Below are 15,879 nucleotides of genomic sequence, written 5' to 3'. Positions count from 1 at the left end.
CATTACCCCAGAGACCTTTCAGGTTTGTCTGTTTTCTCAACCAAATTGTAATTTTTAGTGTGACCAATGCATGATTGGATAGGAATCCTATGAAATATTTTTAATGCTAGATAAATGTTCAGTGAAATAAAATGAAATGTAATTTTTGTCCTGGCCCCTCAACACTCAGATCAGTGGTAGGTTTCATTTTTTTTTAGAACCTATTCTGTAGGTGTGGCCTGTTTTGTGGGAGTGGCTTGGTGATCATGTGACTGGGTGGGAGTGGCCAAGTCGATGTCACTGAATTCTTTGTCCCAAAGAATGACCTATAAAAAGAAGATATAAAAAAAGAAATTTTATTATTTTGTGCACTTACTACTTAAATAAGAATAAAATAAGTACACAAAACAATAAAACAGCTACTTACAGAGGAAATATGACTGTCCTTGCCAGTCTTCAACATTACCGACCACCTTACACATACACTTTCAGCCCCTCTGCCTCTTCCCTCTTCCTGGATTCACTCATACATTATTGAAACTCACAGCCTGTGCACACACAAGACATTTTTAAAACCCACAGCCTGTGCACATGGACACACTCTTCAAGCAGCCCCTCTGCCTCTTCCCTCTTCCCCAACATCCTCCACACCCCCACACCCCAGCTATTCACCAGTTCTTTCTTCTTCTGGTTCTTCTTCTGAGAACTTTTCGGCAACATGGTGAGGATGGGTGGGGCGAGTGAAAGAGTGAACGAGGGGAGGGAGTGTTCCGGTACAGGACCTCCTGACCAGCGGGTAGGAAGGCATGCTAAATTTCACCATCCGGTATGGCCGTACCGGTCCGTACCGGTTGAAACCCACCCCTGGCTCATATTACGGAGTAGACTTTATATTTGCAGGGACATTGGAATGGAAGGTTGGGGTGTAGCTGTATGTCAGGGTTCCCCAAACTTGGCAACTTTAAGACTTGTGGACTTCAACTCACAGCAGAGCTGGCTGGAGAATTCTGGGAGTTGAAGTCCACAATTCTTAAAGTTGCCAAGTTTGAAGACCTCTGCTGTATGTGCTACCTTGTAATTCTTGTGCTAAAACATGTAATTCACAAACTTTCTGGGCTCGGACAGAAAGCCAAGGGTTTGTTTTCTCTTGCATGGTATCCCTTTTGCCGTGGATGACTGAGTAGCCATTTTATAAACTGGAGCCTCTCTCGTTTTTCATTACTTTTTCAAAGGTAAAAAGGTATCTTTCCCCCATCCCAGGGTGGGATAAAATAAACAACGAGTTGAGTTGATCTGCGGCTCACACAGAACATTTTGCAAAACCTTTGGAAAGCAAGATTATCGCTCATTTGACTGCTCTTGCTCTTGATTTGGTAATTTTGGCATGTTTCTCCGTCAGGCTCCTGTGCCCCTCCCTAGTGTTGTTGGGGTCAGGAGACAATAAAACCAGCAGCTCTTAAGGCAAAACCAGTCTGGCTAGTTTTTAATGCCTTGGGCTTTTTGATTAAGTTCCTGATCCTTGTTTGAAAATTTCCAACCTATTTTTTTAAAAAAAAGTACAAGGGGAGGGGGACGGGGGGACGGGGGCAGAGAATGCCATTTTTCCAGAATCTTTTGAGGGGAGTGAAGTATGTCTAAATATGCCTTTGTTTACTCAGCAGTCAGATACTTCTACTCTAGCAAGATTTGTTGGGAGTTTGATTCCCATAACCAGCTGCCTGACTTCTAGGGATGGTTTCTGTAATGGGGGGGGGGGGGGGAGAGGGAGGGACCTGAAAGCAGCCTTTGTGAAGAGCTGTACTCCAACAGCCAGTTGAAACAGAACCTCAGTTTCTGAAGTTTTTCAGTGTTCTTAAGGAATGAAGGGGTGTCTAAAATCTAAGCAGGGTTACAGTACCTCTTTTCCCCCTTTAATCCACCCCTCTCGCCACAAATACCGTAGTAAAGAAGACCAAAGTTTTGGGCCTCCAGTTAACAATTCTAGAAGGAGAAGAGCAACAGAGAAGAGCAACAAAGATGATTAGGAAACTGGAGGCTAAAACATATGAAGAACAGTTGCAGGAACTGGATATGTCTAGTTTAATAGAAGGAAGGACTAGGGGAGACATGATAGCAGTGTTCCAATATCTCAGGGGTTGCCACAAAGAAGAGGGAGTCAAGCTATTCTCCAAGGCACCTGAGGGTAGGAGAAGAAGCAATGGGTAGGAACTAATCAAGGAGAGAAGCAACTTAGAACTGAGGAGAAATTTCCTGACAGTTAGAACAATTAATCAGTGGAACAGCTTGCCTCCAGAAGTTGTGAATGCCCCAACACTGGAAGTCTTTAAGAAGATGTTGGATAGCCATTTGTCTGGAACGGTATAGGGTTTCCTGCCTAGGCAGGGGGTTGGAGTAGAAGACCTCCAAGGTCCCTTCCAAATCTGCTGTTGTATTGTATTATTGTATAATTCAAGTTATAAAAAAGCTGGGAGGCTGCAGTTTCTTGTCTCTTAGCTACTTTAAGAAAAAAAACTTAGGTCCCTTCCCCCCCCAAATTTATGCCGTAATTCAGGCATCTAATAGACAGGCTATCTTTAGTGTAGGATTGACTAGGCTAGAATAAACAATTTTTTGGGATTTAGAACATATCTGGCAAGTCTGTCCTGGCTGCAGTCACATGACATTACGTTATGGGAAATCTGCCTACTCCTGGAATGGCTGGCGTGGTGGGTACAGTGCGTCCCAAAATAGTTATTGGAAGGCTGTCTGTCATTTTTAAGAGGCGTACTGCGGCCCAAAGGTATTGCTGCAAATTGGCTACGATGCAAGGTGATGGTGCTTTGCAAGATGCCAGCTTGCAATTTAGTTATTTTAACCTAGACATGCCTGCTATTAAAAGCTTGATGGGCATCCGAGAGAGGTATCTGGAGGTGTATTAGAACCCAGAGTCACCATTCTTATTACCCTGCTTTAGGTATTCACATTTTCCTCCTTATAATTTTCTCCCTCTTTTAGGAAGGGCAAGTGGGTTGAAGATTTTGAAGAAGACCTGGGTGAGGAGGAAGAAGAAGACTACGAGGAAGAAGAAGACGAAATGGTGGAAGGAGGGCTTGGCTCCAGTGCAGTGGCTACATCAAACCCTGGCACCACATTTCTGCACAAACAACAGACCCCCCAGCAATACCGAGGAGAACCTTCCAGACTGGTAGGGGGGCAAGAACGGGGCCATTCTGGGGTCCCCCAGCCAAGCCTGTCACAGTTGCAGCCCCAAGTCCTGGACCATGGAGATTGGACTTATGAAGAACAATTCAAGCAGGTAAGGTGTAAAAATATATTTTCTTCCTATCTTTAAATGACAGAAATCTTATTCCGTGATTCTGCCGGTCAAGTTGTTGTTTTTCCCCCCTCCCCTTCCCAGCCAGTGAGGACTAGAACCTTGTTTCCATTTGTGCGGGGAGGGGAAGACAATATGTAGGAATGTATGAGGGAGATAATTGCGCTAACCTGTGGCTTTTTAAATTTGGTGGAAAGGGTTAAGATGGGACTGAGCAGAAGCGGCAAATCAATGTGTCGACTTTGCAATGTGGAATATCCCCCCCCCCCCCCAGTTTCTTTAATGATATAATATATGTGCTGAAAAGCATGGTTTATATCTTTAGAAAATACTAATTGAGAGGCATGTTCATCTTCCTTTGGGGAAAGTCAGCTGTATTGTCAGGTGGTATAGTTTGGGAGGTATTAATTTAATTTACGGGCAAAAGGCAGTAGTGGAAACATTGTAGTAATAGAGACTCATAAAGTTATGGGTAGGATGGAAAACATTTTTATTTATTAAACTTGTACACAGGCCATCTCGCCGAAAGCGACTAGGCGGCTTGCAGACATTAATTAAAAATGCACCATAAATAATCAAAACAATAAATAAAGATCTTAAATGTAAAATGAAATTAAAATAAAGCTAAGGGTGGAGAGGGAAGGGGAAAAGTGCGCCCAGGGAGGAGGTGGAGTGTTATCCACTCCCATTAGCCCCCTCCAAAGTGCCACATCCCCATTGGTGTTCCATGTCTTCAAGGCCTTTCAAAAAAAAAAGGGGGGGGGAGCAGATCTGACCTTGGAGATGGGGAGGAGATGTTCCAGGGGGAAGGAGCCAGAGCAGAAAAGGCAGAAAACACTGTTAGTGCTTTGGTGTCCAGCAATTTGTTTCATTTGCTCATTCAGGAGACTTGTAAATTGTCATTCACGCAGGGCAAGATGGAACCGTAATGACAGAATATCTAAAAAAATGTAGCAGCCGTTATAAATAGAATAGAATAGAATAGAATAGAATTCTTTATTGGCCAAGTGTGATTGGACACACAAGAAATTTGTCTTTGGTGCACATGCTCTTAGTGTGCATAAGGAGAATAAAATACATTCATCAAGAATAAAAAGATACAACACTTAGTGATAGTCAAAGTTACTAATAAGATATCAAATTGTACTAAGAAACAAATAAAAATATAAAATGAAAGATATAAGCAACATGGTTATAGTCAGAAGTGGGGAGAGATAGATACTAGGAAGGAAGAGAAGAATAGTAGTAATAAAGTCATAGTCAATTATTTGACGGTATTGTGGGAATTAGTTGTTAAGCAAAGTGATGGCATTCGAGGGGAAACTGTCCTTGTGTCAAGTTGTTCTGGTGTGCAGTGCCCTATGGCGTCGTTTTGAGGGTAGAAGTTGAAACAATTTATGTCCAGGATGTGAGGGGTCTGTAGATATTTTCACATCCCTCTTTTTGACTCGTGCATTATACAGGCCCTCAATGGAAGGCAGGTTGGTAGCCATTGTTTTTTCTGCAGTTCTAATTATCCGTTGAAGTCTGTGTCTGTCGTGTTTGGTTGCAGAGCCAAACCAGACAGTTATGGAGGTGCAAATGACAGACTGAATAATTCCTCTGTAGAACTGAATCAGCAGCTCTTTGGGCTGTAGGACAGAATTAAGTCACAGAACTGCCTCCAGGTATCTTCAGGGTTGCCTGCTGGTATACGGGGCTTTAAAAACTGTTTAAATTAATGAAGGAGAAGAACCTTTTCCAGTCCGATGTTCTCCAGATGGATGGGATTTGTAGTTCTATTGAATTATATGCCATAATGGCTGAAGCTCTTGGTTTGAAAGTTCTCACCACGGTGTGAATTCTAGGCATTGTTGCCCTTAGCTTTACAGAAGTCGGGAAAAGATAGTGTTAATGACTTGTGGTTTACTAGATCCTCTGTGTTCAAAGACTTTCCTTTGAACGTCAGACGCTGTTCGCTGATGAACGGTGAACTTTCCAGATACACCCAGGTGGCCATTGTAGAAAGCAGTTTGTTGAATTCTGTGAATCTTAAAATAGACATATGGGAGATGTTCAGTATTCTTACATGCTCACCAATCTTAGCAGTGATGGTTTCATTTCTGAACCTTAATTTCCTCTCTTAAATTCTTTTCATATGTCTGTGTCTTCTAAAGCAGGGATCTCTAACCTTGGCAAATTTAAGACTTTGGGACTTCAACTCCCAGAATTCCTCAGCAAGCAAAGCTAAAGTCCAAAAGTCTTAATGTTGCAAGGTTGGAGACCCCTGTCCCAAAGAATTTTAATCAAAGTGTACAAAGTGCACAGAAGTATTTTGTACATTCTATTTATTTAGTAACTTCATATAGCTGCCCATCTCACATACAGATAGTCCTCGACTTACAACAGTTCATTCAGTGACTATTCACAGTTACAACGGTACTGAAAAAAAGTGACCATTTTTCGGAGTTACGAGCTTTGTGGCATCCCCATGATCATGTGATCAAAATCCAGATTTATTTAATTATTTATTTAATTAGATTTCTAGACCGCCCCCTCTCCCCGAAGGGACTGGTATGCTTGGTATCTGGTTCATACTTACGACCGTTGCTGTATCCCAAGGTCCCGTCATCCCCTTTTGCGACCTTTTGACAAGCAACGTCAGTGGGGGAATCAGATTCACTTAGCAGCCGGGTTACTAACTTCAACTGCAGTGATTCACTTAGCAACTATGGCAAGAAAGGTTGTAAAATGGGGCAAGACTCACTTAACAAATGTCTCACTTAACAACAGAAATGTTGGGCTCAGTTTTGGTCGTAAGTCGAGGACTACCATTCATCTAGTGACTGTTTACGAACAAAAAAAGTGACTTATGACAGTTTTTCACATTGGTGACTGTGGCAGCATCCCCATGATCATGTGATCAAAATCGGACAATTTGCCAGATTCACTTACTCATGTTACTAGCTCAGGGGTGTCCAAACTTGGGAACTTTAAGACTTGTGGACTTCAACTCCCAGAATTCCCCAGCCAGCCATGTTGGCTGGGGAATTCTGGGAGTTGAAGTCCACAAGTCTTAAAAGTTCCCAAGTTTGGACACCCCTGTACTAGCTGAATAACTGCAGCGATTCACTTAACAACTGTGGTATGAAAAGTAATAAAATGGGGCAAAAACCCCCTCTATCAGAAATACCATATTTTTTGGAGTATAAGACGCACCGGAGTGTAAGATGCACCAAGGTTTTGAAGAGGCAAATTTAAAAAAAAGTTTTTGCACTCTACAGACCTCCCAAAAACGGCCCGGGCATGCATAGCCTTTAGGAGGCTTCCAGAGTGCTCCTGGGGGCTGAAGGGGCAAAAACGATCAAAAAATGGCTCGTTTCTTGCTCGTTTTTGCCCTCCCCAGCCCCCAGGAGCACTCTGGAAGCCTCCTAAAGGCTATGCACAACCATTTTTGCAAAGGGGGTGAGGTTTCAGGAGGCCAAAAATGCTGTATTCAGTGTATAAGACACACCCAGATTTTCACCCTCTGTTTTGAGGTAAAAAGTTGCGTCTTATACTCTGAAAAATACAGTAGATATTTTTGGCACGTCTGATCAGCTAAAATTTCTGACCCTTGTTCTTCCACAAGACATTTTTTTCCCCTTTCTCTGAAACAACACAGCTGAAGAGAAGTATTGGGGTGACTTGAGGTGGATCTTTATGTGGAGGGACTGTGAGTTCTGCCTGTTTCTGGTACTGGTACACAAATGCTTGGATTCAGAGTGATTTATCACTCAAATGCAAGTCTTTGGCACCAGGCTCCAACTGGTAGATCTTGGCACTCTACTACTCCCCCCCCCCCCACTCCAAAGAAACAAAAAACAACAACTTGGAAACCTGCCCATTCTTCTTTTATGAGGACTCAAATGGCTCATTCTTGTAAACAGAATTGTTTGTCTCCCCCTACTTACCTTCTCTGGGATGCTGCTCCTAAGACAATCTCTCTTTTTTGGGGGGTAGAAAGAGAAAGCAGATTTTTCCATTTGAAACTCGGCAGTATAGAAGTCTGCAGAGAGACAAGCTTGTTAGTCTTGAAATATTTCTCCTGGGGCAAAACTGACCAGCATCAACTGGCCTCTTCCTGGACCCTGCAATAAAAGCCAGGCTATTTGGAACAAGTTTGTTCAGGCTTCAGTTCTTTGCCCTCTGAGCTGGAGGTTGAAACAAAAACTATTTTTTTTTAATGCAGGAACAGATTGGAAAGCCTTACACAGGTTCTGCATGTGTTTGTGGGTCACTGTGGTTTGTTTTTTTTTACTCATAAATCCTTAAAATATCATATGTAAATTTAACTCTAGATAGGTGCTGTCTCTTTGGTTTATAATTGTGAAATTATAAGGTGACTTTTAAAGGAGTTTAATAGTTATGCTTCTTTTTTTTTTTTTGAGCTACTGAGGAATATCCTTTGGGGTGACGGTGTTGCAACATGTTGTGGCTAAATGTGTTTTGCTTTGGGGGAATGCTTGAACAAACATGGATTCGTGTGTAAGAATTGCTTGTAAAAGCTCTCTTCTTGCTTTCACAGTTGCTTTAATTATGTCTATGTAACAGTGATCAGTAGAACACACAGTAACAGATTGAGGTTTTGTTCTTAAATAAAACTATGCTGTTTTGTGTGGCTGCCTTCCCTCAAATGTAATAGGTTAAATTTTAAACGTTATTTTTCAACTTCTGTCACCATGGATTATATTTTGAGCTATATGGTACTTAGATACTGGTGGTATCTATAATAGCCATTCTCTTTTTAACATAGATAGTGCAGATATTTCATGCTTCTATAGTTTGGATCTGTTTGCAGTTATAGTATTTGATTCCCATGATATGGATGCAGAATCTTTTTGAGAAAAAGGAAGTTGTTCTTATTGTCTTTATTTTTGGGGGATACAAGGGATAGGATATAGAACTAATGGGAAGCCCAATCCAAGAAAGAACACATTAATTTAGCAGTGCCACTTTTTTCCATCACCACATCTTTTTCTCTCTCTTCACATCCCCCTTCTCATTTTTAAAAAAAACTTCTTTCCCGCTGCCTCCCTTTCTACTTTTCTGTTTGATCATCCTGGACTGGGTATTGAATCAAAAAAAGACTTAAAGCTAATAGAAGAAAATAGTTCTTTGCAAGCTTTCTCCCTAGAGGCAGCCTTCCCCTTTGATCTACTAGTTGTAAATACATTGAGAATTTGGGGTGGAAAGGATGATCAGGAGATCCCCCCCCCTCCTTTTTGTCCAAACAGCAGCAGATGGAATCCAGATGGAGAAAGAGGGAGAAAGTAGCTGGGGGAGCTAGTAAAAAGACCCATTGGAGGGTCGCAGGAGTATTGTGGTATTTTCTTCAGAGATAGCAGAACAGAATAACTTAGTTTGAAGGTGCAGTAGAACCTCTAGTCACCACCATAATTCATTCCATAACTTTGGTCACAAACCGATTTGGTTGTGACCTGAACCTAATTTTGGAAATTTGGCGCTTACAAAAAGAAATGGCGCAGAAGGGGAAATCGGCTGTAAAAAAAATAATTGTGAATTTTTTGGTCGGAATTGAATTTGGTCGTGGTCAGAAGCGTTTGTGACCAGAGGTTCTACTGTGCCTTGGAGGTCTTCTAGTCCAACTTCCTGCTCAGTATTTATATTTTTGAGGTTTTTAGTTAGATGAAAAGAACGCCTTAAAAAAAACTACGGGTAATCCTCGACTTAACAGCTACAATTGACCCCAAAATTTCTGTTGCTAAGCGACACAGTTGTTAAATGAATTTTGCCCCATTTTACGACTTTTCTTGCCACAGCTGTTAAGGGAATGACTGCAGTTCTTAAATTAGTAACGTAGTTGTTAAGTGAATCTGGCTTCCCCACTGACTTTTGTTTCTCAGAATCTCAAAAGATGAACCCATGACCCTGGGGACACTTCAACCTTCATAAATATGAGTCAGTTGCCAAGTGTCTCTTTTGATCACGTGACCATGGGGAAATGCTGCAACGGTGAAAAAGGTCCTAGGTCATTTTTTTCCTTGCCGTTGCAACTTTGAATAGTCACTAAACGAACCGTTGCAAGTTGAGAATTGCTTGCAATTTAATGATTCCTAAACTGACCAAGCTTCTGCTAAAAGGATTGTGTTTGATGGTATCTGCCTATAAAAAGAGCTTCCCACTGTGACTGCGGATGAGTCACAGAATAGACTCAGGGCTGGAAGAAACCTTAGTCTGGAGCACTCCTAGCATCTGAATCTTCAAGGGCGTTCAAGGGCTTGATGGGAGGTAGTTTTGCCCTGTTGTGTATTAAGTGCAATCACTCAGTTGCTCCTGAATCATTCAGTTGCTCCCAGACAGAGACCCTGACCAGTCACTGTGTAAGTTGAAAGCAATTATTTTCTCCAAGGAGGTCATATTAAGCACGACTCCATCACTCAAGATACAACAGATTTCCCTGCTTTTGGGAAAGCATACACCCACATATTCTACAAAGCAAACAATTTTGCATTATAAAGGTGACAATAAAAGGAAAGTTCAGGGTAATGCTATCTGGTTCTATTAACATGGAGATGGGACCTCATTTCCAGACAATCAGTGGAGAGGAATGGTTGGGGAGAAAGACAAAAAAAGTAAAGATAAGAGACCAACGATTGTGAGGGACTAACTTACTTTATTGAATGGGCACATTTATGTGATATGCACTGCAGATAATGGCCCTTTTTGAATGCGAGCAAGACTCTGAACCTATGCTTGCAGAACCTATATTTAGATATGTTTCCTTTACAAAATTCAGAGGGTGTTACACTAAAAACCCACACCACTAATACAGGGAAATTATATAACGAGAAAATGTCAGTGCTGCTGTATTCCCCCATTTTTTAAAAGAAGTAATTTGAATGAGAATGGCATTGGGGAAAGATGGAGATGTATTAATCATGTCTTCATTCCCTCTGACAAAATATAAGTTTTCAGCTCAGCGGATATAGGCAAACATTATCTACGGCTATATGGGTGTGTGTATGTTGCACGCACATAACAATTGTCTCCCTTGATTTGTGCTTTAGCCATTTGGAGCCGCTAGTTCTCTGCTAATGTAAGGCCCTTTTTCTAGGCCAGGGGTGTCAGACTCAAGGCCTGATCTGGCCCGCAGGGTGTTTAGATCTGGCCGGTGGGACCACCCTGGAAACAGTGAAGGACCCACAGTGCCTCTGCAAGCGGAAATGGAGCTCGAGAGGGCCCTCCTAAGCTCTGTTTTCACTGGTAGAGGGTTGCAGGAGGCTGTCACAGCCGAAAACAGAGCTTGCAGAGCGCTTGGGCCACTACAGACACGAGTGACGTCTAGCTGGCCATGCCCCCCCTGCCCCCCCATCCCGCCCCCCCCCCAAGGTCAAACACAACCCTGATGCCGCCCTCAATAAAACCAAGTTTGACACCCCTATTTTAGGCAGTCTTTTCCCTGCTTCTGAGCCCTTCTTGCTTTCAGCCCTGTTTTAAAGAGGTGGTGTGTGTGTTGTCCTCTTTTGCTGCCTCTGTTTGTGATTAAGCCTTCCTCAGCCTAGTGGCCTCCGAGATGTTTATTCCCTGTTTACTGAGTTCTCAGCTTCGCCCTCACCCTCCTCCAAGGAAAGAGAACTAAGCTTGCGTTTCATTGCCTACTCCCCCTTCCCTCCCATGCGCCAGAAAGAATCTTTTGCTCTTTTTTGGTATTGGCGGTAACATTCTGTTCTTTTTTAGTTTCCCTCAAGCATTAGGCTGCGGGTGACATCATCGCCCACTTCAGCCAGTTACCTAGGAAGGTGCTCGAATACCCAGGCTGCAATTATGAACTGCTTTTTAACTTGTTGTTCTCTTTGGAAACCGTTTTCAGTTATTTTGCAGGAAGCCATATTGTAAAGTAAAAAAAAACCAACACCACCTAATAAACATTGCACTGAGGCTGTTTTAAATGGTTGCCTTAGTCTAGGTCTTCAAACTTGGCAACTTTTAAGACTGTGGTCTTCTGTAGAAGACACTGTAGTATAGGTCAGAAGTCTTCAAACTTGGCAACTTTAAGACTGGTCTTCTGTAGAAGACACTGTAGTCTAGGTCAGAAGTCTTCAAACGTGGCAACTTTAAGACTTGTGGACTTCAACTCCACAAGTCTTAAAGTTGCCAAGTTTGGGGACCCCTGGTCTAAGTGTTCTTTCTTTTCCCACTACTAATCAACTTTCCTACCTCTTGTCACTTCCCCAAGTCAAAAACCCCGCTCCTAGGAGAACTTTGCTTATGCCTTGAAAGTCAGGGTTAAGAAGTCACTCTGTATCTGTGCCAAGGTTTTCTGCCCGGGACGGGACAGCCCCTATGGTAGCTTGGCAGGTCCTGTCTCATGTATCCTGTTAGCAGCCCCGTCTTGTTTACATTCCTGTGTTCCTTTTTTTCCCAGGCCTTTGCTTGCCAAGGCTGTGGCCTATCAGCAGGGCTTAGAGAGCATTCATAAAGGAAGAAAAGGAAGGGGAAGGGGGAGGGGAGAAAAAAGTTGGTTGGAAGAGTGCCGAGTGGAACTTGCTGCCAGATGCTTAACTGAGCGAATCCCTGGCAGGGATCCAAAGGTGAACACCGCGTGTTCGCCTCTTCCCTCCCTCTGACATATGTTGGGAGAGGCCTTTCTCAGACAGGCTAGCCAGCAGATCTTGGTGTGTTTCTCTTTCATGTTGTTCAGTGGCTCTGCAGAAAGGCTCCGTGCCTTCTAGAAGCAGATTCAGAGAGTCCTGCAGTTGAAAGGGACCTGCTCCAGTTCTGACCGGTTCAGATGGGTTGGTTGCCGGCCTAGGTCGCGGGAACCGGCAGTGACCCAGGCCTGACACGCAGGGGTGGGTTGCTGCCAACATTACCGCCGGTTCAGTGCGTGCACAATTTTGCACTCATGCTCTCGCTTCACTCACATGCGTACCAGGCATGCGCTCCATGCACGTGTGCAGTTGCCCATAAATAGGTCTGCACATGCACAGAACATTAAAAAATGAGGAAAAAACATGCTGCGCCGACCGGGGAACCAGTTCAGAGGCATGGCAGCAGAGGTGGGTTCGGACCGGTTTGGATGAACCGGTAGTGGTTTGCCAGCCTAGGTCGCCAGAATCGGCAGCGACTCAGGCCTGCCGTACCTCTGAACCGGTTCCCAGTCTGGTGCACACATGAGTGAAGCAAGTGTATGCGTGCAAAATTGCACATACCCCAAACCGGCAGTAATGCTGGCAGTAGTGACCCCTGACCTGTTCTTGTCCAGCGTAGGAAAGCAATGCGAAGCATCCCAAACAAATGGCGGCCTCGACTTTGCTTGAATATTCCCAATGAAGACACACACATACACACACTCGCACGCACAAACACACACACTCGCGCACACACAGACACTCGCACACACCTTGACAATCCTTTCCATTGTCCTGTTGCTTTCAGGGTTAGGAAGTTTTTCCTCAATCCCACTGGAATCTGTCCTCCTGTAATTTAAGACCCATATTCTGTGTTTTGCACTGTGGGACAGTACAGGTAGTCCTCAACCTACGACCACCTTTCTTGTGACAGGTTGTTAAGGGAATCTGGCTTCCCCATTGACTTTGCTTGTCAGACGGTCGCAAAATGGAATCACATGACCTGTGGACACGGCAACTGTGATAAAGATATGGGTCAGTTGCCCAGCATCTGAATTTCGATCATGTGACCGTGGGGATGCTGCAATGGTTGTGTGAAAACCGGTCATAAGTCACTTTTTTTCAGTGATGTTGTAACTTTGAACAGTCACTAAATGGACCTAGCTGGCGGGAAGGACCTACTTACGATCCTGATTCAAAGTTTCAATGACATCCTCCGCCCACATGGTCACATCTCCACACTTTGGGTGCTGGGCAGCTCGGCCACATTTATGCCCATTTGCGGTGTCCCGCAGTCCTATGACCTAATTTATGATGATTTTGTTGAAAACAGCAATTTACTTCCAATTTTCAGAAAAACCATGCCTATAGGAGACCATTGGTTTGCTTAACGACTACCACACCAAAGGTCATAAAACAAGTCAGTCACATGACTGACCCATTTTACAACCACTATGAGTTATGACCATGATGCTCAAGGACTACTGTACTTGGACTTCCAAGTGCTTTAAGCTTTATCAGTACAGGTAGCCCTCAACCCATGACCGCAATTGAGCTCAAAATTGATGTTGCTATGTGAGAAATTTGTTAAGTGAGTTTTGCCTCATTTTACGACTTTTCCTGCCACATTTCTTAAGAGAACCACTGTAGTTCTTTAATTAATAACACCGTGAATCTGGTTTCCCTATTGACTTTGCTTGTTGGAATGTCACAAAAGGTGATCACCTGATCCCGGGACATTGCAACCGTCATAAATGTGAGTCAGTTGCCGAGCATACGAATGTCAATCACGTGGGCATGCTGCAACGGGCGTAGGTGTGAAAAATGGTCTTCCCTTTTTTAGTGCTGTTGTAACTTTGAATGGTCACTAAGTGAACCGTTGTAAGTTGAGGACTACCTGTAGCCACCCGCAATGAGAAATAAATACATTCAGGAGTCAGTGATAGGGGAACATATAGGCATGCTGAACCACAGCTTCCAGCCTCTGGAGGGCCGTGGGTTTGTCAGCTCTGGTTATATCTTAATTGGCAGGCTGAGATCCATGTAGCTAAGTCCATCCACATTAATCTACTTTATTCCAGGTCAAATTGTTTATCCATCTGCTGCGGATGGCAGTAGCTTTTCAAGACCTGGGCAACAGGGAGTGTTTTTCACCCATTATGATGGCAAACCTTTTCGGCACTGAATGCCGAAAAGGGAATGCACAGGCATGCACATCTGGGACGCAACCCAGAAGAGGAGCTGCGCAGGGGACATGCAGGTGTCGGAAAATGAATCTCCGGTTTCTGGCGCACGCATGCACGCCGGCCAGCTAGTCTTCTGGTTACTGGTGCACATGCGTGCATGGCTCAGGCCGGAAAGCAGAAGACCGGCTCTTCCAGTTTCCAGCACAGCCGCACGCACGAAGGCCAGCTGATCATTGCACGCGTGATAGAAATCCGGAAGAGGAATGGGTGATGCGCGTGCCATGGCAACATGGCTCTGCGTGCCACTTTGGGCACGCGTGCCATAGGTCCTATATTTTCACGGCCCTATATTTTCTCAAGGGGGATCAGTAGGACACATTGACTGCATTGTCCACTAAAAGGATAGATGGGTATCCTTTTACAGAACTCTACCCAGGTGTCCTTGAAATTCTTCTCGTTCTCTCCCATCAAATGCATGTATTTGTTAGATTTTTATTCTGTAGAATAAAAATTCTAGTAGAATTCCTTCTTCCCCACCACTGCAGCCCTAATTTTGAGTGAGAGTGGAGGACTAGCTTAAAGTAACTTCATGAGTTTCCAAGGCTAAGGGTAGATATGAACTTGGTTATTACTGCTCCAGTTCTTCAGCACCACATGCAGAGGTGCTATTCAGCCATTTCGAACCAGTTCGGGCAAACTGGATGTTAACTTTAATCCGGTTTGCTGAACCGGTAGTTGCAAGGACTGGCTGACCCCACCCACCCTCCCTTTCTCTCCCAGGAGTCTCCATGCGGCCCGTTTTGGATGCAGGGCCCGCACGGAGGCTCTGGGAGGGCAAAAATGGGCCTACTGGATGTCTGGAAATGGACTCGTTTCCGGCCTCCAGAGGACCTCTGTAGCCGGAGGAGGCCGTTTTCGCCCTCCCGGAGGCTCAAGGAAAGCTTCCGGAGCATGGGAAGGGCAAAAATGCCTCCCTCCCTGTAGTGCAGGAAGCCGACTAGGCCACACCGCCATGACCACGCCCACCCAGCAACCGGGCAGAGAACCGGTTGCTAAAATTTTCCATCCCACCCCTGGTTACATGACTCTGACTGTCAAGCTGAGAGGGAGCAATGAACGCAAAATCCTCCAGAGAGAAAGGACCAGGGCCTACGTCTAACCCTTCCCAGTCCAGCCCCTTCACCATATTATCAATAATACAATAATACAATAATACAATAGTAGAGTTGGAAGGGACCTTGGAGGTCTTCTAGTCCAACCCCCTGCCTAGGCAGGAAACCCTATACCGTTTCAGACAAATGGCTATCCAACATCATCTTAAAGACTTCCAGTGTTGGGGCATTCACAACTTCTGGAGGCAAGCTGTTCCACTGATTAATTGTTCTAACTGACAGGAAATTTCTCCTCAGTTCTAAGTTGCTTCTCTCCTTGATTAGTTTCCACCCATTGCTTCTTGTTCTGTCCTCAGGTGCCTTGGAGAATAGCTTGACTCCCTCTTCTTTGTGACAACCCCTGAGATATTGGAACACTGCTATCATGTCTCCCCTAGTCCTTCTTTCTCTTAAGCTAGACATACCCAGTTCCTGCAACTGTTCTAGGAGGCACTAGAATCTGGAATTCTCTATTTTTAGACCAGCACCTTCATCGTTCTACCATGCTGGTCCTTGTTCCAAGAGGGAAGAAATATCCCCATATCATCCAAGGAGCTTCCATGACTGAGGGTGGACGCTTGTCCAACATTTAAACTCTTATACCACACTGACTCTCTTGAAACTGAATAGCGTGATGA

At 44.1% G+C, this 15,879-nt stretch overlaps 1 protein-coding gene across 2 annotated transcripts in view; it reads left to right on the top strand.

The window, feature by feature from the left end:
* The window catches only part of ARID3A (AT-rich interaction domain 3A), an 88,626-nt gene that overhangs the window by 10,311 nt on the left and 62,436 nt on the right, over positions 1-15,879 (top strand). For both annotated transcript variants that reach the window (XM_081959081.1, XM_081959080.1), the window contains exon 3: positions 2,974-3,274. In XM_081959081.1, coding sequence (XP_081815207.1) covers positions 2,974-3,274 — 301 coding nt within the window. The remainder of the gene's footprint in view (positions 1-2,973; positions 3,275-15,879) is intronic.

Source organism: Natrix helvetica (genome assembly GCF_964273705.1).
Source record: "Natrix helvetica genome assembly, chromosome: 1".
Lineage (NCBI taxonomy): Eukaryota > Metazoa > Chordata > Lepidosauria > Squamata > Natricidae > Natrix > Natrix helvetica.
Note: the sequence above shows the minus strand (reverse complement) of the source record. Positions and strands in the feature narration are given on the sequence as shown.